The sequence below is a fragment of the Myotis myotis genome, unplaced genomic scaffold, assembly GCF_014108235.1.
Source record: "Myotis myotis isolate mMyoMyo1 unplaced genomic scaffold, mMyoMyo1.p scaffold_m19_p_2, whole genome shotgun sequence".
Classification (NCBI taxonomy): domain Eukaryota; kingdom Metazoa; phylum Chordata; class Mammalia; order Chiroptera; family Vespertilionidae; genus Myotis; species Myotis myotis.
This window is the reverse complement of record NW_023416324.1, coordinates 42454020-42481156: the sequence shown is the minus strand read 5'-3', so window position 1 is coordinate 42481156 and position 27137 is coordinate 42454020. Positions and strand designations below refer to the sequence as shown.

Genomic DNA, 27137 nt, shown 5'->3' with positions numbered 1-27137 from the left:
AGCTAAGTTGATAGAGTTTTATTTTGATTATTAAAAGATAATTCAAAAAACCAAACCCCAAAGGCAATTAGTATAAAAACAAAAGTGAATGGAATGCTGGATTATCACGCAGGTAAAAATATGTCCGGGTAGAAAATCATCCACCATTCTTACCAGTCTTCCCTTTCAGTTGAATTGCTACCTCTCCCTGCTACCCTCTCTTTAATGAATCAGTGAGATTCAAACCAGTGCTCATGGTGAAAAGCCAAAAAGTCAACTGCTCTGAGCTTGCTCCCTTCACTCTACGCAAACTGTGGGCCCCCATGGGCCATCGCTCTCAGTTGGGCACATGCTGCCACCTGCCTGCTTACCTGGCTCCACTTCATGCCATCCACTGGACTGGCTGCCGCTTCCTGGGGAGCGCCCTTGGCCTGTGTAAAATGGCTCTTCACCAGGACTGTCCATTTCATCCTCCACAGACTTGAGGCGCTTGGTGGAGCTGGAATAACACAAGGGTGCATGTTTAAAAGCAATCCAAACCACCTTTCAATTGGGCATTGCACGTCTGGCTGAAAGAAAGCCAAGGGAGGAAGCAATTGGGCAACTCAGTGTAGTTCTAGGGCTCTTCCAGGCTCTCGTTCAGTTTAGTGAGTCACTGAATGTGGAACAAAGTCTTGGTCTGTCTTGTTCCAAATGTCTGGGCTTGATTTTTATTGTCACTCAAGTTGCTGCTGCTGCTGCCACATCCTGTTTCTTTTTTTCTTTGAGGAACTGGTAGCTGACTCCCACTCCTGGCTCCCCCTGGAAGTATCAGGAGGAAGCCCACATTTCATATTCCTCGGGCTGTGGCTGGGACACAGCCATCAGCAATTCCCTTAAACATCAGTTGGATAATTTTTGGCACCCCAGAAAAGAGAAAAATCAGAGTGCATGACCCTTCAAGGAAAGCTTAGATTATTATTTTTTGGCCATGTTTTCTCATCTTCCACTTGAATCTTTTCACTCAAAAATATTTTCTGCAGTTACAATATTCCAGGCACTGATCTAGACACTAGAGATAAGTGAACAAAAGAGACAAACACAGGAGGGAGAACTGCATTTCCTTCCTCCTATATGACAAGCGACATGGAAAAAGTGGGACCTGATGACTTTTATGTCTTCCTCTACAAAGAGATTACCAAAAATGAAGCTTTGTTCCCTCAGGGTAGGGATTTTTTTATTTTATTTTTGGAGCAGTATGGTTGACAAATTTCCTCCAGTTAAAGGACTGAATTTTTCCCCTCTCAATCTGAGGCTTGAGAAAGAGAAGGTAAAAGGCAGTGAAAGCCTATATGCTGCTCATGTGGTTGGAATTGTCTTAACTGATTATGTCACTATCATACCAGAATGGGGATGTTTCATATCTAGTGGGAGTCTTATTGTCAGGGTACAGAATGTTTAATGTTTTTATTCATCAAACACTTACTGGGTACCTCCTCCATGCCAGGTACTAGGCAAAATGCTGGGGTGCAGAGAGGAATCAGACATGGCCCCTGGCTCCAGGGGATGGAGACAGAGAGGTAAACAAAATTGTGCATAAGAGGAACGTAGGAATTATGGTGGAACCACACGTAGGATATAATGGGTTCTTTGATGGGGGAAGGAAACAGTGATAGGCCTGGGAGGTGGGGAATGACTTCCCAGAGGAGATGGCTCTTGACCTGTCTGTAAGCATGAGTGTCAAGGAGCCAGAGCAGAAAGGAGGAGAGGGCCGAGATAGGCTGTTATTCACCTGACACACCACCCAGGCAGCTATTTTGGATTTTGAAATATTGAAATACTGCTTTACCAACTGGCAAAGTGCCGATGTCTGAAGCCCCATCAGCTTCCTCCAACCTTGCCACCCTATCTTCGCCCTGGGAGAGCCTCCTGATCCAAAACTTAAAGGGTTAATGTCTGGCACACCTGGGGCACCTCAGGACTAGCCGAGCACTGGGCAGGGTGGCATCACTCTAATGGGTAAGCTCATATCACTCAGGTTAGCAGGTACTCTGAGCATTGCTCCCTGGAGGGAGGTAAACCCCAAGCAGAAACAACGTCCTGAGTAAAGCGTGACATGCCCAGAGGACTGCCAGGTGTTTGGTATGGCTAAAGTTAAAAGCATGGCACAGCAAAAGAGGAGGCGGAGGGTAAAGAAGGTACTGTATGTCTGGACTTCACCTACAAGCAATGGAGACCCCGCCCCCCTGAAAAAGTCTAAACAGAGAGTGACATCAGTCACATTTTAGGCAAGGTCACTCTGGTAGCTGCACACGTGATAGATTTAGAAAAGCAAAAGGAGAAGAAGGGATGGAATTGAGAGGCAGGGAGATAATTAAGAGGTTATTGAAACAATCCAAATAAAAAATGTGGAGGGTCCAATTTAAGGCATGAAATTCTAGTTATTAAAGTTGGCATACCAGAGTTCTTTGACTTTAAGTTCTATTCTCATTAAAGCCAGACCACAGGAAAGCAACATGTCTGCTGCACGCTAGCTTGGTACCCAAAGGAAATAACTTTAATAGCTTATTTAATGTTCTTTGCTTGGCTTTCCTTGAAGTTCAATGAAAAATAGAGACTTGAAAAAATTTTCCTATATTTTATGGAAAACTGCATCTTATAACAAGTCCTTTATAAAAGGATATACATAAAAAATTCCTAATACATAAAGCCAGAAAAAATATGGTTTCTTTGAACGAATTTCCATTGTTCCCCTCTATTAGAAAATACAGATTGAATAGACTATTTCTTCCCTTTCTTGCCTTGGCAACCAGGAAACTCAGGGGGGTAGATTTAGAGAATAACTCTTAGTTCAGGTTCCCAATATAACAATCTCTCCTATCTTTCCATATGGTTTCTAGCCTCTCTTTCCATATTTAAAATTAGCTGTTGTGTTTTAAAATTGAAGCTATTTGAAATAATTTTAGAAGTTGGAAGAGTAAAAATTGGAAAGAAATAAATATTTCCCTTATGTTCCCTGGCAAATAAACAAAGACAAGATCTGTATATTCTGATGGGACTGTGAGGTCTGTGATGAAAGAGATTCTCTCTCTCTCTCTCTCTCTCTCTCTCTCTCTCTCTCTCTCTCTATATATATATATATATATATATATATATATATATACCTTAGATATACATATCAAAGAAATATGTATATATATTTTAATCTCTAGTGCCTGCCACAGTGTCTGGCAAATAGCATATGTACAGAAACTGCTGATTTGGGCTAGTGACTTAGAAATAGCCATGAGTGCTTGTGACAAGGATTCGCCCAGGTATCATGATTCAGTGATATCTAGCTCAAAAGACCAATTCCATTGCCCATCATTTCCTCATTATTAATATTTTTCTGAGTTTGCCAAGATTTGGTTTCCTTGGTATCCATTAGTAAAATGCAAATACACTGTGCAGTTATTAAATCCTAAGGGTGAAGAGTCTGTAGCTATTAGCTGACACCTTAGTTTAGAATCAAGACTTTCAGGGACACAGGATAAATATTGAGAGGATGAAGGTACGGGATGATGGAGAGAAAAAGATCCAGGAGTGGAAATGTTGGAAGTGCCAGGATAGACAGGTGGAGGGCCTCCCAGACCAAGCTTATCAACTTCATAAACTTGACAGTTGCTTTATCTTGACAAGGTTTTTTGGGATAAAAAAGTATACTTTTTATACTACCTCTTCTATGATTTTGGAGATGTTTACTAGGAAGGGGTACAGAAACAACAATTAATGCCTATCAATCTCCTTTATCTTTTTAAATTTAGAAATGAATCAGTCATTATTTTTTATTTCTTGCTCTTGACTTTCTAGCACACCAATTCTCTTCTCTCAGAAACATTTAAGGAAACAGGAAGGTAGCAATAAGATCTTGTCCTCTCTTCTAAGGAGTGATGGACCATCTCTACTTGTGTGTGAAATTTGTTCTTGTGTTCTTAGCAATTCTACCTAGAAATCAAGGTAAGACTATTGCCTTTATTCCAAATATTTGCTTAAACCCTGCTCTGTGCAAAGCCAAGAAGCCTTACCTTGGACTCACAAAACTGCAAAATGCCTCATAGTACCCCGAACTAAAAATTTCCACTTACTTGTCAGTCTCTAACCCCTAGATTGCAAAGCTCCTATTACTTGACTTTATAGCTACAGTGACAAGGACAATATCCCTGGTACTTAATAATGTCTGTTGCTGAATTAAAGAGTTAGTTACTGTCCTCTAAGGGATGTATAGTCCAGGTGGGCAGACAGGACCTGTACATACCTCAAAGATGCTAATAATAATTCAAGACAGCAAAGGCTAAGTGTCCAGGAAAAGTAGAGCTGCTACATGTTCCTTTTGGGGGGCCTCATGCTCTACTATTCCTAACTGAAAGAGTCAGTCCCATTCTTAAGAGGATTCAGTGTAAAATAGCATGTTAAATTCAACAGACCTGCATTTGAAAGCAGACTCTGCCATTTACTAGGTCTGTGACCTTGGCAGGTTACTTAACTTCCCTGGACTTTGGGTTCATCCACTGTTAAATGGCCACACTGTCTATATTATAAATTTATTATGAAGATTAATTGTATTAGGTATGTAAAGCACCTAATACACTGCTGTTCACAGAGCAGGTGACCAATGGATATTTTGCACATCATAAACAGATGATTGATTGGTGAACTTTTCTATATGTAGATCTGGGGTATTCTTCTGGGTACATATTCTAACCTGTACGAAGATAATTCTGCTGAGTCTATATGTTTAAAGAATAATTTTAAAAAATCATCTGAGGAGAGTCTAATGAGAGTAAAACAAACATATTACTGAGTTATTAACTACTGATGCTGTTCATAATTAGCTCCTTATCAGGGTTAGTTATTTGCAGACTATGAGAATGACATTAATGACCAGGTTTCCCCTCAGCGAGTCACAACAAAAGGCAACAAAACAGCTGGAAGTCAAAGGGATGGGGTGAGAGCACTGTTTGGGACATCCATGGTACATGCACAGAACACATATGAAAAAGAAACAGCCCGTCAACTTTTAAATGAATCGCTGCCCACAAGTGTTTGCAAAGCTTTTTCATGTTGACTGAGTGCAGTTACACACAATGTCTCTTCCATCAGCAAACATTCAAAATCCTCAAAATGCATTAGCACCTGAATGTGTTCACAATCTCATTCTTTTATTATAAATGGACTTTGGATCTGAGACTTTTTTTCTCCTGATGAGCTGATACCACAGCGAACTGTAGGAACATTTAAGCAACATGAAAGATGATGGCAGGATTTGGCGCTTATATAGAGAGAATAACTGTTTCTTTAACTATTTTCAAGGTATTTGTAACGACTAAGTTTATTTTTTTGTAAGTAATGATGATTAAAATATAAAGTCAAGGTAAGCATGAGTCTCTACCAAAGAAAACGTCTATAATTGGGACATTGTTTCAAACAAAACTGGTACTCGCTTGTGGAAGAATATGCCTTTGTCTAATGTTTTTCTGCAAAGCAGACAAACATTAAAGATCATTCTGTGCCATTCTTTTCTTTGTTGTCATAGTCCAATGCTAAAGCCAATTTGTAAAAGAATACTGTGGGTTTAATGCCTAATCCCTCTCCCTCTGGTCCAGGTTATCTAGAGACAACAGGATCTTGCAAAAACGCTCCATTTTTATTTTGGCTTTGTGACTTCAAGGGAATCAAGCACCCTGTAATCATTATCTGGTGGTGCTCCTCCATCTTTACTCTTTTGAGGTCTCCAAGTGCCCTGGGGTTTGTGATCCAGCCTCACCCCGCGGGACCACATTCACTTTCATAACCTCTCACCAGGCTATCAAATTGGTTTATCTCTTAGGGCAGCTCCAACAGACGGGATTCTGAACCCTTTGGAGGGAGAAGAGCTGGGACTGAGCTCTTCTGTGTGTGCTGTGGGCATGGGGACTGGGACTGGTGTTACCGGGGTCAAATTTGTGCTAAACATGCGGAAACACACATCCGTTTCCCTAGTCAAGCCTCGTCCTTAACTTCCTGAGAACATGCTATGTTCATCATCCATCCTTCCTCCATGCCTTTGCTAGTGTTTTCATCGCACACGGAACAGCATTCCTTTCCCTTTCCATTCACCAACCCTAACCAACATTATTGCTGAGCATGAGTCACTCTTTTTGGATAAAGCCTTCTTTATCTATTTTTATCCTTTGTTACATAATTTAGCTCACTGTTTTTTACTCTCTGGTGTGTGTGTGTGTGTGTGTGTGTGTGTGTGTGTGTGTGTGTGTGTACACGCACGTGCATATGATTTATCTGACTGTTTATCTGTTTCTGCTGCATGTGCATTTGCTTTCCCTTCCTACTGAGTCTGAAAGTCTGTTGGGGCTGAACCCACCTTCTAGTATCTTCTACTGCTTTAGGCACACTGCTAAACACCTAGCAGGCCTAGAATATAAATCAAGGTGTGTAACTATGAAGCATGGCCTTTTTAAGAGCCATCAACCACCTTACCTGGTAGAGGATGTGCTGGGTAAAGACCTCCTCATGGCTCCCGGACTCATGCTGTAGTATGAAGAACTTTCCAAATCTGAGAGAGAAAAATTGGGGCCAGTTCCTGCAGCTATTGGTGCTAGAATAAAACAAACAAGAAAAAGAAAACTCACGTAAGTTAAATTCTGTGGATAAAACATCAGTGAGAGTATATTTCAGTATTGCATTTAACACATTTTATTTTTGAATTTATAGGGTAAGCTTATCCAAAAAAATCAGTAATAAACTCTGACCTCAAAAGAATGCTGACAATAAAAACAGTCTCCACCAGAAAGACATACTATTTTTCCTAATGTACCTTTCATCTTTCCTCTTTTTTAAATAGTAAGTCATCAGTAGGGTGTAATGTTTCTGGATGCTTTTAACAAAAATACCTCCATGTTTTGGGTTGAGACTTTTCTTCAATGACCAGCCAAAGCATTCCATGGGCTTTTCTAATTTTGTCTGATTCGGACAGCTTTCGCTCATCTGTATTCTGGAATTAGGTCTGAACTGCAAATTAATCTTTCTAATTTCTTGTGATGAGAAATCTGTAATTTCTCTGTAACTCTGACACCTCAGCACCCTGCAAACACCCTTACTTTAATATTCCTCTCACTAGGCAGGGCCTTCAAACTATGGTCCCTGCATCACAGTTTTTGTAGATAAAGTTTTATTGGAAAACACACACACACACACACACACACACACACACTCATCTAGGTATTGTCTCTGCTTCCCTCCATGAGAGCAGAGACCAGCAGCTGTAACAGGAAACATATGGTTCACAAAGCAGAAACTATTTATGTAGAAGAGTTTTCCGACCTTTGATTTAAGGGATTGTTAAGGATAATTTTGACTGTATGTGATTTTCAGAGTAGATTCTTGTATGAGACGTGATTCCCTGTAATTTTTTTTGTCCTAGAGCCTCTAGATACCTTGTTTTCAGGAGTAGCATAATACATTTTAAAATAAATAAAGAACATATATCAATCTTGTAACACAACTCTGTGTCAAATTAGTGGTGCAACTATATTAGTACAAATAATCTTTTCTTTTGAAAGATTATGAAAAGCAAAAACAATATGTAAATTTATCACACTTGAACATAATTTGGAACTATTGGGGTTATATTGTCATCTAATATAAACCCTGACAACAGGAGGCAGTCAGTAAGTACTGGTAAAATGGAACTGATTCCTCGTCAAAGGAGAACCAATAAAGTAGGAGAAGGTTACTATCAAATTTGCATTTGTAATCTAGAAACATCACCGTGTCATGAGCACAGGTATAGTGGGGAGTAGGGTGGCAGTTGAAGAATTATAATCAGTAAAACCACAAAGGCCAGTGGAGTCATTAAAATAAGATAAATTCAAGGGATGGGAAGGACGAGCCTGGTGTAAGTATTTAGAAGTTAGAATCAAGAAAATGTGTTGACTTCTAAAGTTTGGTAATGATGGAAAAGGGGGAATATGAGATGAGTCCTAGGACTATTGCTTGGGGAAATTTTGGTTATTCATAAAATGACAGAATCAGGGAAGGCTGTGAGGGGATACAGCAATTTCTAAGAAGAAACACTTAGTTGTTTGATTAATAGCAATGGATAAACCTTAATAATAACTGTCATTATGTAAAAACAGTCACTGCTAAGAGATGGAAAGCTCTGAAATCCACATTTGCTTTCTGAAATTCAAACACATCTTTCAATGACAGGATCTTATGGAGGAAGGGCCTTTAGTTAAAAAACAAATGGTTAGGATTGACTGTATGTGTAAACAGAGTTCTGATTAATAATTCTGCTAGTCACTCCCTAATTTGCTTTTTATATTAAATTTGTCTGCATGTTTCCCCCTTTTATTTCATAATATTTTATATTTTATGGGAGCCAATAATTCCTTCCTGGGTCTGGATCACCCATCATCTCATTATATACTAGCAGCTTGGTATATAATAGGTACTTATTAATGTCTGTGCCTTTATGGAGCTCTGAGACTCACATTTCTCATTAACTAAAGAAGATGGGAAAGGCTGATCGGTGTCAAGGTCTGAACTTAAATTTCCTTCACAAGTTTCAGGATGGGGTTGAGGCCTCAGTTGGATGGAGCAGCTGCTTCACTCCTGAGCATGGAGGGAACCTCAGGAGCCCACGCTCTCACTCTTGGAAGAAAAGACAGAGCAAGACGCAGGTGGAACAGGCCGGAGGGCACTGAGAGGCAGAGTCTGAGGCCCTCTCCCTCACCATGAACATCCTGCTGCCCTTGTATCTAACACTTTATCTATCATGTTCTTCCCTGGAAAAGTATATTTTACCTTGGTTATCTTTTTAAAATGTCAAGGGAGACAGAACAGGTGAAGGAAGAAAAATACACATGTAAATATAGTGTTCTATCTCTCAGAAAGCTTAAAAAATAATTAAGCCCACAGAAATGTTCCCTAACTTGCCCGTATGTTTACTTCCTGTGAACCACGCAGTACGCTGTAGCTGTCACCTAGCCAAGAGCAGCAGGTGGCCTGGCAGCATTGTGACACTTCCCATAGTGTCTGTTGGACTTCTGGTGAGTAACTTCAGAGCTTGGCAAACTGATTATGTGTGTCTTGAATTTTAAAACCTCACTGAATTTCTGAAATGAGAATGGGTTTCACAACCTGGGTTAAATAATCCTAATAACACACAGACCCAAACTCTGCCTTCTTCAAAGCAGGCTTGTGAGGAATGTCCCCTGGTCCATCTGTGTGTATGTATCATATGGAAGGTCAGTTTATCGGAATGGATTTTGATTCAGTGATCCTGGGACAGCCAAAGAGAAAACCTCATATCTAAGGACAGGGGGCACTGACCACATATCCCTGCAAAAGTGGTAGCTATTCTCAGTGCTGTGAACTGGACAGGAAGAGACTTTGAACTAAGAACCCAAAAGGTGGGCTTTCGGCAGGCTTTTCTGAGTACTGTTAGGGCCATGTTTTGATAAGTACTTTATTATATCTAACTTAATCCTCAAAACAACCTTTTCTGGAAAGTATTTTTTTGGATGATAAGAACTAAGCCCTGTAACGAGGAATGAAGGAGAACCAGCAGTAAGATTCAAAGATGTCAGACCCTGGAAACTGCTCTTCCTCCCAACGACCTTGATTTTCACATACAATATTTGCCTTAAATTTAAGATGATAAAAAGGCGTATAATGTCTTTGTCCCTGCAAGGTTTACAACCTAGTAGAATGAAAATAATACCTGGCTATCTAATGCAATGCTGAATGGGTTCCATCTCAAAGGGGAAACAAAAGGACTGTGTTAGGAAAGTTCAAAGGAGTAATGGCTCACACTGGCTGTGGGATCAGAACAAGGGTTGATTTCAGAAAGAGTTAGCAATTCAACTAAGCCTTCAAGGATGGTTAGGATTTAAAGATGCAGAGAAGGAGATAGGAGAGGGTCTCTGGGCAAATGGCACAGCATGTGGGTAAGTTTGGAGACAGGATATAAAGTGAGTTGTGGGATCCATGACAGTTTGTGAGTAGAGAAAGGATAATTGTTGCATCTGAAGAAGGGCAATATGACGACAGTATATGGAATACAAGAAAGAGGACTGAGACTCTGGAGGTGTAGAAATCAGTTGGTAGGTTGATTTAAGTCCTGGCAAGAGGGAACAGAGGCCTAAACAATGCTGTCAAGAAAGGAAATAGAATTGTCATAATGGATATTTCACCTCTTCCAGGAGAGTGCACATGTATAAAAGACTGTTTCCAGTTGTGCACTATGAAAGGATATCAATAAACAAATGATCATATTATTTTAACAAATGTAAAATACCCATTAAATAAATATAACTCATATAATGTGTTTCTTAGCTAATATTGGTAACAAATCCTGCAAACTAGGAAACTAAAAGTTTTTAAGGGTGAGATAACTTGTCCAATGTCTGCCTAGGATGCCATGCTGAGCTCCAAAGCTCATGACTAACTGCCTTCTGGTGTGTTATAGAGATTACACAGGGCCACTGCAAGTCAAACATGGGGATGTGAAGGCAGGACACACAATGCTTTCTGCCTGTTGTATATAATGTGAAGCCTGATTTTGCTCCATCTGTACTTGGCCATAGGCCTTATCATTCTTTAGTGATCTCATACATAATATTTTCTCCCCAACTAGACTGAGTGCATTTTGAGGGCTATAAAGATAGACACCCTACGGCAGCAGTCACCAACCTTTTGGACCTCATGGACCACCAGTGGTCCGTGGACCACCGGTTGGCGACCACTGCCCTAGGGCATAAAAAAGGTGCTGGCCTGGGCCTGGGAGCCAATAACCTATGTGACTTGGCTAAGTCATCAAACTCTTTGGACTTCACAATTCTAATAATAATGATAAAGATTAAAACTCACCACTTCCACCACCAGCCACTGTTATGGACAATACCACCCCAATAACAGGCTGACATTTATTTAGTGTCATTTATGGGCCAGACACTAGGCTAAGAGCTTTAAGCATATCATTCCATGTAATCCTCACAACACCACTAGGCAGGAACTGTAGCAGGAAGAGGTTAAGTAACTTTCATAGTTCACAAAGTCAGAGGGTTATACCAGATGACTAATCCCACAGATCCCACAGCCTCTTTTGTGTTCCTAAACAGTTCACTACAGTGCTGTATACACTGAAGATGATCAATAAATATGCTCTGAATTAAGAAGAGTAGATAATTACCCTCTCTCCACTGACACCCCCAAACTTTAAGTAATACGCAATGAAACTTAGAAATCCATAAATACACATAGGAGGACTGACTGCTCAACTTTCTTAAGTAATATTGCAATTACTCTAACCTGAACTTTGTGTGGATTTGGTTCCACTGTGGAATTTTTCTCCAAAGGTTAACTTTTGTTTCTTCCAATGTTATTTCTAAGTCATCCCAACCCCCCTTCCCTGTCATGAGTAGAATGTAGTCTTTGTGTCATTTCTTAATAAATGGCTTGCTATTAAGGAATCATTATAGTAATGTGGACTATTGGAAGAAAGGGGTTACTTTAGTAGCCAACCCTCTTAATGACCTGCTCTTCTGTACACATTAGTAGTTGGACAAGGTTGTGGTTATTGAACTTCTGCCATCCACCAGAGACAATCTGCTCAGGCTTGTATTGTTGGAAAGAGAGGATGATGGAAAAAAAAAAATTCTATCCAAATTTTCAAACTGCTCTTCCTGGGAGATGAGAGCACAATGAATTTACAACTTGTTCAACAGGAATAGGCGGGCAGCACTGACTAAATGACCAGTGTGGCCAGCTGATTGCTGATGGCACATATCCTCTGTGAGGCTGCATTCAATGACATGCAACAGATATTTACGGGGCACTTTTAATAGGCTGGGCACTGTTCCAGATGCTTGAGATCCATTGGTGGGCAAAGTATATAAAAACCCTGCCCTTGTGAGGTTTACATTTTATAGATTAACAATCATAGTTGCCACTTCTTTCAAATTTTCATGGCAACTAAAGACTAAGAAAGAATGGCCTATGGGTACCCCCTCCCCCCAAAAAAGACTATCAGGATTTAGCACTCAATTTCCAACTTATAAAATAACTATCAAAAAATAAAGAGGGCTATTTTATCTCCAGATTACATAATCTATGTACTCACGGAGGCTTTGGGAACTTGTACTTTATTACAGTGGGAGTTTCTGGGGGTAGGTTAAGGTCCAACAACAGCACACAGTTCCATGGGCCCAGCACAATTTCGTGTTGTTTTGCATTCTAGTGGCAAAGACTTTGTAAGAAAGTCCATGTCACTGCACAAAAGGAGAGAACATGGGAAAATACTTGTTCTTCTTACCATCAAAGGCACAGTTGTAAAATGCACAATGCAATGAAAACTCAAGCAAATCTGGAATCGTCGTTAAAAGGAATTATCTTGGAAAGTAATTTATGGCAAAAAATTCAACTCCTTTGTTATCTTCCTTTTACCATAATATACTTCCTCAATATTGCCTGTGAGAGGGGGCTTTCAGAAAGAAAAAAATAATAAGTGTAGTCAAATTAACTCATTTTATCAATTTGTGCTTTTGGCCAGAGTTTCCTGACTGTGCCTATGAGGGGCTGTAAAACTGATGAATTTGCATGGAAAAAGAAACCAGGGTAAGTAATTTGTGTAAGAGGTAACACGGACATAGACTGTTATAATTCAGACATCCTGCAGATAGCAGACTGCTGCAGTGTGAGCAGTTACGGGTTAGAAAAATGACCACACTGCAGTCAGTCTGGCTTCAAAGGAAATCAATCATAAAGGTACATTCTCTGCAGCTCGTACACCACAGTCTTCAGCAACTCCTTTGCCAAGCAGATTTCTGGCCTGCAAACCATGTGCTGATCTCCTTTTTCAACCCTTGCTTTCTGAAAGGTCTGACCAAATGCAGGCTAGGGGGATGGTTTTCCAGACTGGAAACATAAAAGAAAGGCACTGAACTAAAACCAGGATTCCCCTCTATGTGAAAATGAACTTCCCTGCTATTATAAGATTCGAGCAATGCTTTTTTGAAATGTGGCATCAGGTGCCAAAAGCCAGCAGAATGGGTTTAACCCTATCAAAGGTATCTGCTAACACAGAGAGATCACCGTTTTTACACATCCATGTTTTGTGGACACAACTTACAAAATGCGTGTGTGTGTGTGTGTGTGTGTGTTGGCAGGAGCTTCTTAAAAAAAAAGTTTCCTTTTACTAAAATAGGATCAGATCAATGATACTATCTTCTTCCCACTCTGAACCTTGAAGATTGTTTATCTTTGATAGATAATTACTGTGAGTTCAGTTTGTAAAATAAATGTGTCCAGGCACTTTAAAGAAAGCTCAGTCTTAGATCTTAAGAAACTTAGATCTTTGCTCTAAAAGAAAGGACTATTTCCTACTCATTTCTGTATTCTCCTCAGCACCCAGTGCAGGATGCTTCATATATTTACATGCAACAAATATTTACTGAATTTTCAGAACTAAAATTATATGAGCTTGCCAATGAAAAACAGCTAACAAGTAATATTTATTGAGCACTTATTATGTCCAGACAACGTGCGAGGTGCTTTACCTGAATTTCTTCCTTGCTGCATCTCTATGAAATATCTATCTTTATTATTCTCATTGACAAAGGAGAAAATTAGCTGTGAGGTGAAGTAACATGATCAAGATCACACAGCTAAATAAGTGGCAGAGCAGGGATTTGAACCCAGATAACTCTATCTGCTCAAAGAAACAAAGGTAAAAAAAAACCCTACATTTCCATTCTCTCTGTTCTTCCTTTGTCACCAATTACTGGGGAGAGGAATTCAACAAGATTTAAATAGAAGAATATTGTCACCTACCACTTAGCTGGCAAAGCTGGGTCTCGTCCTCCTCCTTTTATAGGTCTTTGGAGTTACAAATGTCCGCCAATGCTTCCCTGGATAAAGGGCCTGGCGCTGGGTCTAGCAGAGCCATCCACGGGGGGTGAGCAATGCTGACGGATCTCCTGCATTAGTGGCTTCTGCCTTTGGGACTGAAATTGATTTTCTGCATTTTAGAGTATCCTCTCATCTTAGCTTTTGGTTGAGGTCAAATGTGGTACCCGCTTAGTATCTGATGCAGCCTTGGCCATGGGATTAAGTCTTCCCTGACAGGGGATGGATTTGATGGCCTAAGAGGTCTTTTCACCACAATGATCTATAAACCAGGGAAGGGCTTCTAAACATAAGCTCCTTAACCAAGAGTGCACTGGGACTATCTGACCATTAGCTATCAGGAAACCAAACTACATCAACAAAGCCCTACCCCAACAATCTACACATCCAACTGTCTACAATAATAATTCTCAAAATTTTCACCCTTAACTGTTTAATTTTTTTCTCTTCCATCTATTGAAAAATCCTAATATGTACTCACATTAATCATATACTAGATCAGTGATGGTGAACCTATGACACGCGAACTCATTGTTTTGGTTGATTTTTCTTTGCTAAATGGCATTTAAATATATAAAATAAATATCAAAAATATAAGTCTTTGTTTTACTATGATTGCAAATATCAAAAAATTTCTATATGTGACACGGCACCAGAGTTAAGTTAGGGTTTTTCAAAATGCTGACACGCCGAGCTCAAAAGGTTCACCATCACTGTACTAGATTAACTCAGTTCCAGCATGTGACGTAATGCGTGGCTTTGCTCAGCGTGGACTCTACCAACTTAATCGTAGAGATGCCTACAAAGTCACCTACCATAGTCTTTGGAGTCGAGGTAGCTACAATAATATAGTCTAGCCCAAATCTCAGTAACAGTTGTGGTCTTGTTGTGGGGTAATTAAGATTCTGTCAGGGTTTTAGAAATCTTAAAAAAAGTCTTTTAGTTCTCTAGTATTACATATTAGATATGAATATCTGTTCTTAAAATATTGAGGGTTACGAGTGCATAAATAAAGGGTAACTAAAAACGACTTTGTCAGTAATGAACTCTAGTTACTCATGGGGAATTATTTTTAATTGATTTCAGAGAGAGGAAGGGAGAGGGTGAGAAAGATAGAAACATCAATGATGAAAGAGAATCATCAACTGACTGCCTCCTCCATGCCCTCTACTGGGGATTGAGCCCACAATCCTGGCATGTGTCATGAACTGGAATTGAACCATGACCTCCTGGTTCATGGGTTGACATTCAACCACTGAGTCACACTGGCTGGACCACAGGGAATTCTGATGTTCATAATTTAAGAGACCACGATGTGGTTAGTCACTTCAAAAGTTATTTATGTCAGTGTTAGATTGAGAATTTTAAACATCTTGTTATCCATTAGATACCCATGATGAGAAAAATTCCAGAATAAAGCAGAAGCATAGGCTTTGGCTGAAAACTTGAGGAGTAAGAATTTTCTGGCTTCCTAAAGCAGATGAATTAGATCTAGTATTGGCATGCTCTTATTCTACCAGAGTTATTAATTCTGAAGGGGTCACTATGATAGTTCTTCTAATAGATTGATTTTTGGAACATAAATTCTAAAATTGGTCCTTCTTAATTTATAAACACACAAAATGCATACAGATACACATATTTGTAATAGATTTTCTGATAGTGTGGTTAGCTCAGGAATCAGCCCTGAGCACACAGCGAGAGATCAGGGACAGAGGCTTTGCTCAATAGTAATCATAACAGTTCAGCATTGAGTACCTACTATATGCTAGACACTTGACATTCTCTTGCTTAATCCTGAAAACACCCAAGAGGTGTTCCTGTTTCTAGCAGTCAGACTTAGACCCAGAACACAGTTAGCACTTAATAAATATTTGTTGATTAAATGAATGATTGTTACCTATGAGGAGAACATAGTTTCGAGGAATACATATTGCCCAAAGTTATATAGTTAATAAGTGGTGGGGCTAAATTACCAACCCTATATCCTGGACTGTTTTATGATCCCATGCTGCCATCTTGTATATAGATTTTATATAATATATGCAATATATTATACATAGGCAGCATAACCAACCAGTTACCTAGGAGAGATTAGAAATAGATGAACACACAAATACTGATCATGATAACAAATCAGTATTTACATCAAGGTGTTACGTTTTCTGTTTCTGCCTGAGTCAAATTTTTACAATAAAAATGTTCATAGTTTGGTAAATTTAGCAGCAGCTTTAGCTAAGAACAGAACAAAAGGCCCCCTAAATCCTGCCATGAGAAGTCTCACTGCCAGCTCTGACCAGGAAGGCTGTGGGAACATGAGTGCAACAGGAAGGCCTGGGCTTGGTGCATGACACTGACTGATGAATCTGCTGATGCCATGAGCTTGTTCTTGCCAGAGTTCTAATTTCAGCTGCCATGGTGGTCACACCACCACTGCTGGGACAATCAAACAAAAGGTATATGCACATTTCAATGTACAGGTAAGGTGGGGTACCTCTCACTTTACGTGGCTCTTCCTCTCTCAGGTGAGGAGAGTAGGATAGGAAACATCAGGTTTGGCAGCCCATACTGTGAGCTGGGATTCAGAAGAAAGAGCATTGGGACAAAAATTTCTACCAGCCCTTTCCATTTGCTGCCAGCTTTACTGTCCCAATATTTGCCCCAAATATGTCCAAATATTTTTAAAAAAAATAAATTATACAACAAAATATATTTTTGAACTAATTCAACTTCAGCATTTACTGTGAAAATTTATTGGAATATAGTAGGGGAAACCCACTAAATTAAGCCAGCCAGACTGGCATTTGTCTCCCTGAGAGTATTTAAAATTTTCTCTCTCTCAGAGAGGTTGATTAAAACTAGAAAATTAAACATTTACAATGTCATAATATATTCAGGATAAGGTGGCTTAGACAGCTAAAGTGAAAATAATATATATAGGGCTGATCAGTACTTTCTGTTCTATAACTTAACAGATTTTCTTTAAAAACTCTGGAAGAGGAGCCATTGACTTCTACAGAAGGAAAGTGTGTGATGTTCATTTTAAAATTACTAGTAGAGCCTGCTATTGACCATCTAATTATGCCGAGTTCCATTTATAAACATAGCTAACCACTAAGTTTATGGAGACTTTTTGTGCTGCTTTAATAGGATATTGATCGAGAGCATAGTTTGAATGTACTGCCATTGGATTGTGTAATGGCAAACAAAGGCAAGGTCACAGCCACTGCTGGTGCTAGGGCTGCAGTCCATTTTTTATTATAATCTTTTTGTTTCTTCCTTTAATGCTCAAGCCCCTATGATTTCTTTCAAAAGAAGAGCTTGCTTAAGAATCTAACCGACTTTTAAAATTAATTTCCATGCAATGATCATAACCATCATGTTACTTAACAGAGGAGAACAGGCCCCTTGTTCAGAAAAGAAAGTGTCTAATCTATTTCACTTTACTCAAGATCTAAAACACTGCAACTATGTACAAGGCACCCTACAGCACTGGGCGCCTGGAATCTCTGTCCTACATCCTCAATTTCCTGATGAGACCTTTCCTGCATAAACATTTTTTAATATTTAAGTTTGGGGTTTGTTCCTATCAAAGAGCTTCATTTTCTTATTGTACCTTGTAGCTGAGTTATTTCTGCTGTAGTAGCTCCATTATGTCAGGTTAAAATATTTAGAATATTGCCAATAGTTCATACTAAATATGCCAGAAAATCCCGAGGGTGTGGCTGTGGGTGCTCAAAGACGCACAGAGGACCTCGAGGCTTAAAAAAAGCAGTTTAAAAATGAACTACAATCTGGGTCTTAACTACAATTCCTATGTGAGAATACAGATAGAAATAGTACGCATTTCTAAGGCAGAAAACAGCCACTAGGGTGCCACCTCATGCCAGGCTGAGGCATATGCCTGGCTCCATTCACTCCCACTCTCCATTGACAAACAGCTTGGGAATCCTGGAGCCACCCAGCAGCCCAGCTTTGTGGCAGAGCCAGGACAATTCAGCTGCTGGATTTTAATAGATTCTGCAGCAGTGCAACAGGAACCAAAAATCAGTCTGGGTAACTGAGAGCGGTTTTCACACCCAAAGACTCTAAGGCTGGCCACAGTGTACTGAGAACCCTGGCTTTTCAAAATTCCAGGGCCATGAAGTCATCCCCAGCCACCAAGTTTACTTAACCCTTGCAGCCGGCTCGGGTGTACAAACCGCTGCCTGGAAAACTAGAACCCGCCAGGCCAGAGTCACAATGGCTTGTGTGTATTTGCGGTTTTCCTCTTTCCCAGCGAAGTATTTAGGGTTTCATAGTCGCTCCACCAGCTTCAAGTGAAATAGTCAGCACTTTAGGAGGAAATGGGCAGAAGAAGTGGATTTTTGGGGAGGATTTTCTGGGTTCATACCAGGAAGGGTATTTGTCAGCCTCAAGGCACACACCTGGAGGGAAACACTGGTGCAAAATAAACAAGAGTGGGTGCTGACCCAGAGAGCTACTGAAGAGCACCATTTAGCAGCTCGTAGAGTGGGCTCTCTTTGTGGCAACTTTATGAGAGAGAGACCCATCTGAAATGCTGCTGGAAGGCTTTGTTTGGAAGCGCAGCATCATGTAAGAGCCATTTCAACAGATGGTTCCTGTCTCTCTCCTCACAGTACCACACTCAAACAAGGTTGGTGACTGCGAACCACAGTGTTAGCGTTGGTCAACCACTCCCCCAAAGCAGAGAGGCCGTCTCTGTCTCTCCTCCGGCACAGGGTCTGGCAGTCTGAGCAGTGCTCCTCTCTCCCAGGGAAGAAAGTAATAAAAAACTAAGACAACTTTCCGATGGTCCTATCACCTGGGGGAAAAGGTGGGAAAACAAACATACATTTACTTTTATGCTATAGCACTTGCTTTGCTGCTAAGACAAACAGGACACTCCTTTCTTGCCTTTCATGAACTCTAGATAATGCAAAAACAGAAAAGAAAAAAGGAAAGGCAGGAGGTAAGGGTGAGAAGGGAATTAGTGGGAGACTCCAACAGCTCCATGCATCTAATCAATACAATAACCTTGTTGCCGACTCTCACCTCTGAATGTGTGAGGCTAAGCCAGCAGCTTTCTCTTGACTTTCTCTGCCATTGCCACCCTGTAGTAACATGATTATAAACAACAAACTTAGCACATCGTTATTTCAGTGAATCCTCATGTGGAAATACTGAAATAGCACCTCCCTCCTCTATTAAATTTAAAAGGAGGAAAACTAAAAACAGAAACTAACTGGAAACGGTGGGGAAAGTAAATATTTATATTAGCAAATTCAAAAATTGAATGCTAAAGAGGCCAGGATAAGGGAAAACTTTCAAGCCAAGGCCACCATTAGTGTGAAATTTCCAGACTATATATTTGGTCATAGTTAGGTGTGGTTGGGGGACTGGGGGGCGGGGAGGGGGGGAGGCTGGGACAGATAAGAAGGTGTTGAGAAAACATCTGCAGCACACTGACGAAATTCTAAGACACTGAGGCCATGGAAAACATCCAGGTAAAAGTGAAAACTACAGAAAGACTTAGAAGATCACTGATTAGGGGAGTGGGAGATAAACAGATGGAGTACAGGTGATTTTTAGGGAAGTGAAGTATTCTGTATAATACTATAATAAGGCAGACATGTCATTATACATTTGTCAAAACACATAAATGTATAACACAAAGAGTGAATCCTAATGTAAACTATGGACTTTAGTTAATATAATGTGTCAATATAAGCTCATCAGTTGTAACAAATGTACCACACTAACAAAAGATGTTAATAGGGAAAACTATTTAGCAGGTATATTGAAATTCCGTACTTTGTTAACCTAAAACCATAAAACTAAAACTGCTTTAAAATACTATTCATTTTTTTAAAAACAAACCCATGGGGGAAATCTAAATGTCTTACTTGTTTTGTTCTACCTGAAAATAGTTTTAACCTTTTTTAATGCACACATTAGTAATCTAAAAGTTTATCAACTCTAACAAGAAATGATCTATAATAATGAAAGGGTAATATGCTAATTAGACCGGACATCATTCCGGATGTCCTTCCTGATGAAGCCAAGGCTGGAGGGAAGCCAGCCTGGGTTCTCGGTGCCTGCGGGTGGCCCAAGGGAAGCAGCCCATGTGCCAGGTGCCTGCAGGCGGCCGGAGGAGGGAAGGAGCCTGGGTCCTGGGTGCCGGAGGGAAGCCGGTGCTGGCAGCCAGGGGAAGGAAGGCCTACTCTTGCACGAATTTTCATGCATTGGGCCTCTAGTTATTTAATAAAAGCACAGAATCTTTGGATTCTGTTTAGTTCTATAATGCAGGTATAGGAGAGGTCATGACAAAATATCTGCAGTCAGCTAGCTGAGTACAGCAAAGTAAAAAGAGCAAGTTTCTAAACCTCTTAGAGCAGCGGTTCTCAACCTGTGGGTCGCGACCCCTTTGGCGGTCGAACAACCCTTTCACAGGGGTCGCCTAAGACCATCCTGCATATCAGATATTTACATTATGATTCATAACAGTAGCAACATTAAAGTTATGAAGTAGCAACGAAAATAATGTTATGGTTGGGTCACAACATGAGGAACTATATTTAAAGGGCCAGAAGGTTGAGAACCACTGTCTTAGAGTATCATGATCTCCTGCATCTGTAAAAAGGGACAATAACAGTGACCATGGGAGGAATGAATGAGATAATGTTTACAAAGTGCCTAGCACAATTCCCAGTACAGGGTGCATGCTTGGGAATTCTAGCTACTATAATTGTTCATATTAGTGTTGAATCATGCTCTTAACAGCGCTAACATTATGCATTTAATCAACTTATGTGCCAGTTAGCTTATTTCTGTTTCAAGGTTGCAGAATGCACCCAGGCCCACTCATCTGTAAAAAGTGTCTGCTGCACCTCTAATGCAGATGCTTAGTTCTTCCAGCCTGGGCAAGGGGTCAGCATTGTGAGGAGTGGTTAAAGATTTTGACTCCTTCATGTGGCTCGAGTGTTAAGTCTTTGAGAAAGGTGTGAGGGTGATGAAACCTGAGCTGGGGGATCCTTACTCCAACCACCAAGGCAACCTTGAGACATACACCCTGACAAACCTGGATTAAAGATCTGTAAGAGGGAGGGGGCTCTGGATGGCAGTTTGGTCTGAAGCCACAGTTTAGCTGACACAGCCCAGTCCCACTCTTGCCAAACAGATTCAGTCAGCATGAGGCCATGTGTGAGTGAGTCCTGGAGCGATTACACAGCAGTGTGCAGAATCAGAAAGCATTGGAGAGCTGAAGGCCGCTCACGATGCCAGGCATCAGCAACACAAGCCCCTAAGCAGCGACAGGAAACAAAACCAGGTCCCTCTGCAAATTCAATCTGAGGTCCAGCCATACCCTCTGGCAGTCATGAAGGCAGTTTTAGAATTCATTTGGCAACCACACCATCACACACTGCATGGAGGTCCAATCAAGCTTGGAACTGATAAGCCCTGGGATATAAGACCTTAAAGGGATATACAGGAAGAAGAACAAGATTCTGAGGATGGTTCTGAGCAGCGTGAGCCTTCTCATACAACCCCAGGCCTCAGACACTGATGATAATGAAGATTAAATGTAAGCATTACAGCAGCCAGGGTAGATTAAAAAGGTCTAGTGCTCCGATCTCAGAGTTCAAAGGATTTTCACTTGAGGCTGTTTGGACTGTAGTAAGGGCTCAATCAATATATTTCTCTATAATGCCACTATGACAGTTATACTCTGATATATCAGTCTTTATTACTTTTATTATTAAAATTACAAGAAAAATGTGAGCTAGTGATTTTTTAGAAGTCCTAAAATGTTGTGTGTGTGTGTGTGTGTGTGTGTGTGTGTGTGTGTGTGTGTGTGTGTGTGGCTATTTGTCTATGCATCCTTATTTGTCTATGTCAAATAACTGGCTAGTTAGCTATGCTAGGACAGCATATGTCCCCCAAATTAATAAAGCAACCTAGTCTCTACTTCACTGGGTGCTACTTTAAGCGTACTTCATACTATGACAGAAACTTCTCCCTTCTACCTCACAACCTGCTGCTCCTAATGACTTATTCCTTAGGTTTCCACCTCCCCTCCCCCGCCATTCCTGGACAGCCCTGCATCAACCAAGGGTCCCTGACTACCAGAATTCTAACATCCATAGTTACTTTTCTGCTATTTTCCATGTAGCCTCACATTGTAGAGTTCAAGTTCCTTTGGGCCAGTCTAGATTCTAGCATTACACAGACTTAGCTTAACCATTTACCTACTGTTTGACTTTGGGTAAATTACTTCAATAGACCTGTAATTTAACTCATTTGTAAAAATGAGAGTGATTTCTTATCTGACATGTTTATTGCAAGGATTAATTTATGCTACCTACGTGAAGACCTAGCACAGTGCCTGGCAGATAGTGAATACTCAAAAGTCACTCTCTGTGTAACCCTCTACCCCTGCCCCCCTGCCCCCACCTTGTCTCCCCATTTTTGGATTCTTAAGAGGCTTGTAGCCTTGTCTCCCCATTTTTGGATTCTTAAGAGGCTTGTAGCCTTGTCTCCCCATTTTTGGATTCTTAAGAGGCTTGTAGCCTTAAGAAATAAGAACAGACAGAATCAAAACTGTAAGATCAGGATGGCTTGGCTTGCTTGACCAGGCATCTTGTCATGAGATTGACTGGTTTGCTCGGTCAGTGTTCTCAGATAGTAACACAGGGAACGGGAGGGGGTGCATGAACTTGAAAATAAAAGATTTTTTTTTTACTTCACCTCATCCCACAAATGATTTATTTTGACTTGAAACCAATTTTGACAATGTATATTTTACCTACAAGTGATATTTTGAAGTAGGAGGGGGATAAAATTGTAATATTTGGTGTATGTTTTTTCTTTCTGTTACTAGGTGCTCAAACATCATAGTCATTATAGGTGACTGTGCTTTTAAATAAAAACAAAAATATGTTTTTAGGGGAAGGCAACTGTGTGAGTGAGAGAGAGAATCCTATACCTTCTCCTTGAACTGTCTGGATTATTTCATAGCAAAAATACAATCAATGACCTTTTGATCAATGGAACAGGGTGGTGACAGGTACTCTTAATTCACTGTTGTTGGTGATTATTGACAAGCTGGTAATGATCATGCTGTCCTGTGTCACTCCTGCTGAGGGCATTAGCATTCTTTAAAGGTCAAAACCAGTATTTTTTTAATTGCAGAATTTTTAGAAATCAGGGAAGCCTCAGGGTTTTTTAAAACCAGGTTCACACTACAAACTAAGGAATATGTGAAACACTCAGGATTTCAGTTCTTTCCATATGTTTCACATTAAAATGACATCAAATTTTCCTGATTTAAATTCTTGGCTCTTAAATAAACTGCGTGGCAAAAGTCTTCCAATGGGTGAGTGAAAAGGGGATTCTGAAAGCTATTTATGTCTCCAGGAGGCCGAGGCAGAAAGCAAGCACAAACCAAAGGCAAATCTGTACCAAATCAAAGCAAATTTATACTTACTCTGTGACACTCTTACTAGCTCAGTCACACTAAAAACACCTGATGTGACAAAACTGTCCTGGAAGCCCAAATGTCCTGAGGAAACAAAAACAAAAAAAGCAAAGTGTCATAAATAGAAGATATTTGGTAACAGAAGTCTAAACATGAGTTTCACTGTGATTAAAAAATATGATGTCTACTTTCATATTCTGCCCTGGTTAGAGTTTCCGTGGGAGGGTATAGTCATTTAGTTATGTAGTTTTTGGTGTGTGTTTTTTTGGTTTGAATCTAGAGGTTATGGAAAGCTATGACACAACAACTGGGTGCTTTCTGAAATGGTTAAAAAAAAAAAATTCAACAGGAAATCTGAAACAAAAGACGATTTAAAATAAATGGTTACCTTGGCTGACCTCTGAGGCCGTAACAACTGGGATGAAAACACCCTACCCTAAGAGTCAGCCCGGATAGCTAAATTCCACAACAGTTTTAAACACGATTTTCTAAAGAAACGTTTGATGGGGATTAACTATCTATTCATTCAAACCAAACAAGATTTAAAGATGTTCCCTTCATTTCTAGAGGAACCACAATGTAAATCTTTAAAAAGCCAGACTAGCAGAAGCAAATCCCTTAAAAACCATTGAAACATAAAAATAAACTCTTGGAGCACAGATAAAATTTAGATTTGTTTCAAGAACAAGAGTTTTTTTGTTGTAGGGTTGATTCTTTACTTTTTTTTTTTAAGGAAAGATAAATTAATGGTACAAAATTAACCTTTGAATTTTGAATCTGTTTCATTTTTTCTGGATGATTAGTTTCCTTTATGATGTCTGTGTATTCATTTTTATAGTATGTTGAGGAACATAAAACATAAATGGCAAAGAATACTAGTAGATAATTGATGATATGTCATTTCCCTCTCAGCCTCTAAAGTCTTCTCATTCTGTGAGCCTCACATAGGTAAACCTAACTGAGAGATCTGTCTATTGCAGTGGTTCTCAACCTTCCTAATGCCGCGACCCTTTAATACAGTTCCTCATGTTGTGGTAACCACCAATCATAACATTATTTTCGTTGCTACTTCATAACTGTAATTTTGCTACTGTTATGAATTGTAATGTAAATATCTGATATGCAGGATGTATTTAGGCGACCCTTGTGAAAGGGTCGTTCGACCCCCAAAGGGGTTGCGACCCACAGGTTGAGAACCGCTGGTCTATTGAGTTAATGTAACCACCTACTTTAAAATTAGGGCCAAAGGAGAAGCTGATGGCTGAGGGGAATTTTCAAAAATAACTGTTCTTTGAAATAAGGAAAACACCTTTAAAAAACACAACATAAGGAAAAAGACCAATCTGAATATGATCACTACGTAGGGGAGGCAAGTTTACTTGCACATTTTACACAACGAAAAATTGTTAAGTGTCAGAGACATAAATACATGCAAAAATTGTCATGTTTTGGATTATAAATACACCTACAAATTATTCTTTTTCCTTTAACATTTGACTTCTGCATAAGAAAGATATTTTTTAAACTTAGATTTAAAAGAACATTTTCAGTTTTTAAGATCAAATATACAATCTCTGATATTATAGGTAAATAGCTCTAATTTTTAGGATATCTGATAATCATAAACTTCTTGGTAAAATAAAATAGCACCATGTATGGTGATGGATGTTAACTAGAATTACTGGGGGGGGGGGGGCTTTCACAATATATCTATATAGTGAATCATGTTGTACACTTGAAACTAATGTAATGTTATATGTCAATATCTCAATTTACAAAAGAAAAAATGTATATACACCACAACTTAAAAAATGGCAAAATTTCATTCGAAGAGTTGGTTAAGAAATTTCAGCTCCCAAGGTACCCACACCCAGGTATTTAGTTGACTGTTATTTGAGATGGGCCTAAGGTGTTGTCTCTTGGATTAAGAGAACTGAGAAGTAAAAATAGGTAAATCAAGAAAAGTTCTCTAACATGGTCTTGGCAAAACAGACTCTGATACCTTTTTCTATTGTGATAATATTCAGATCACATTGACCCTCCAGACCATAACAAATGAAATCCAACCACAATGTACATTAAGTTTAACTTAAAACACATATATCAATGGCAAGGAAATTCACAGTGGGATAGGGAAAGCTGGGTTGAGCTCCAGCTCTTGCTCATCTCTGTCTGTGTCAGCTGCCTGCGAGCTGATACTTGTTTCAGTTACAACCTTTGTAATTCCTTACTTTAAGGACAACTTAACATGAATTTCTATATAGACAGAATGTGCACACACATACATTAATCCTGCTACCAAAAAAATAAAATAAAATAAAGCAAGCAATATAACTGAAAACTAAGTTTAGTTTGTCACAAGGGCTTGGGAAGGGGTAACCCCTGTGTTCATCCTTTCAAACTCACGCTGTTTTCATTGCCCTTTTTCTTCTGTCTACCTCTTAAATGCTAGTGTTCTCCAGGGTTTGTGCTCATCCCTCCATATATTTTTTTGCCCTCAGTTTATCTTCTCTATTTCCATGATATCAGCTACCAGGCTTGACTGTGGTATTTGTGAAAGCTAGAATAATATTTGTTTCCTTCTCCACTGTATTTAATGCCTGAGACAAAGCAGCTAGTAAGTGAATATTTATTGAATGAGTGGATGAATGAATCTATTAGCCAATGACTCTCAAATCTTTATCTTTTGCCTTGACTGCTCCTCTAGATTCCTAACACATGAATCAAGCTGTTTATTGCATATTTCTATCTCTATAGCTCACGGGTAGCCTCAGATCCAACATGTCCAAAGCTGAACTCATTTTCTTCTCCCCCAAAACCTGTTTCTACTCTTTTGACTTTCCTATGTCAATGAACCATCCACCGTTCAATCTGCTTTTCTGTTTTGGTGTCATCCCTGACTCCTACTGCTTACAAACACCCACATCCACCTAATCCCCACGGATTCAATTTCTTACAATTTCTTGACTCCATGTATAACTCTGTCTCCCTCGTATGATTGTGCTTAAGGCTTTTGCCAATTCTCACCAGCCTTCTAACTATGTTCATCACCAGTCTTGGCTTCTCTTCTAGTCTATTCTCCACTCAGAGTTATCTCACTAATAGGCATATCTGATGATTCATTCATTTATTCAACAAATATGTATTGAGCCCCTACTGTGGGCCAGGTGTTCGCCCAGGGGTTTGAGATACAGTCCTACCTTCAGGAAATGACAGTCTATGGTTACAGACAGCTGACAATGTAAAAGAAACAAATTATTTTAAAAATTATAAATGGTATAAATGATATAAAGGAAACAAGCAGGAAACTCTTTAGAAAGAGTGGTTAAAGAAGGTCTCTCTTAAGAGCTGACATCTGAAAGATGCTAAGGAGACAGCCAGGTAAAAAAGGGGCAAGAGCTCTTCAGGCAGAGGGATTAGCATGTACAAAGCCCTGAGGTAGGAAAGAATGAGGTGTTGGAGCAAGCATGTCAAACTCATGGCTGGCCACGCTGTGTGAGTTTGACATGCTTGTGTTGGAGGAGCCAAGAAAAACCCAAAGTGTTCAGTGATCACTACCCTGTCAGAAATCTTGCAAGAGCCCCACAAAGAGTTTAGGGTGCAGTGACAAACTCCTTCACATGACCTGCGACCTCCATGTAGCCTCTGCTTTCTTCTCTGGGCTCAATTTTATATTTTGTTTCTTGCTTCCAGCCCTATTCCTTGGCCTAAGTGAACACACGTACCTCCAGGGCCCTGGTTCAGCCCCTGCCCTCAT

At 39.8% G+C, this 27137-nt stretch overlaps 1 protein-coding gene across 15 annotated transcripts in view; it reads right to left on the bottom strand.

Annotated features, from left to right (window-relative positions):
- The window catches only part of NFIA (nuclear factor I A), a 369092-nt gene that overhangs the window by 102657 nt on the left and 239298 nt on the right, over positions 1 to 27137 (bottom strand). For 14 of the 15 annotated variants that reach the window (XR_004974445.1, XR_004974444.1, XM_036352901.1 and 11 more), the window contains 3 exons: positions 23390 to 23464; positions 6472 to 6589; positions 351 to 478 (listed from right to left, as the gene is read on the bottom strand). Coding sequence is in view for 13 of the 15 variants with exons in the window: in XM_036352901.1 (XP_036208794.1) it covers positions 351 to 478; positions 6472 to 6589; positions 23390 to 23464 (321 nt within the window). In the remaining 2 variants the exon portion in view is untranslated. Of the gene's footprint in view, positions 1 to 350; positions 479 to 6471; positions 6590 to 12357; positions 12479 to 23389; positions 23465 to 27137 lie in introns of those variants that run through there. The other variant, XM_036352917.1, reaches the window with a different exon arrangement.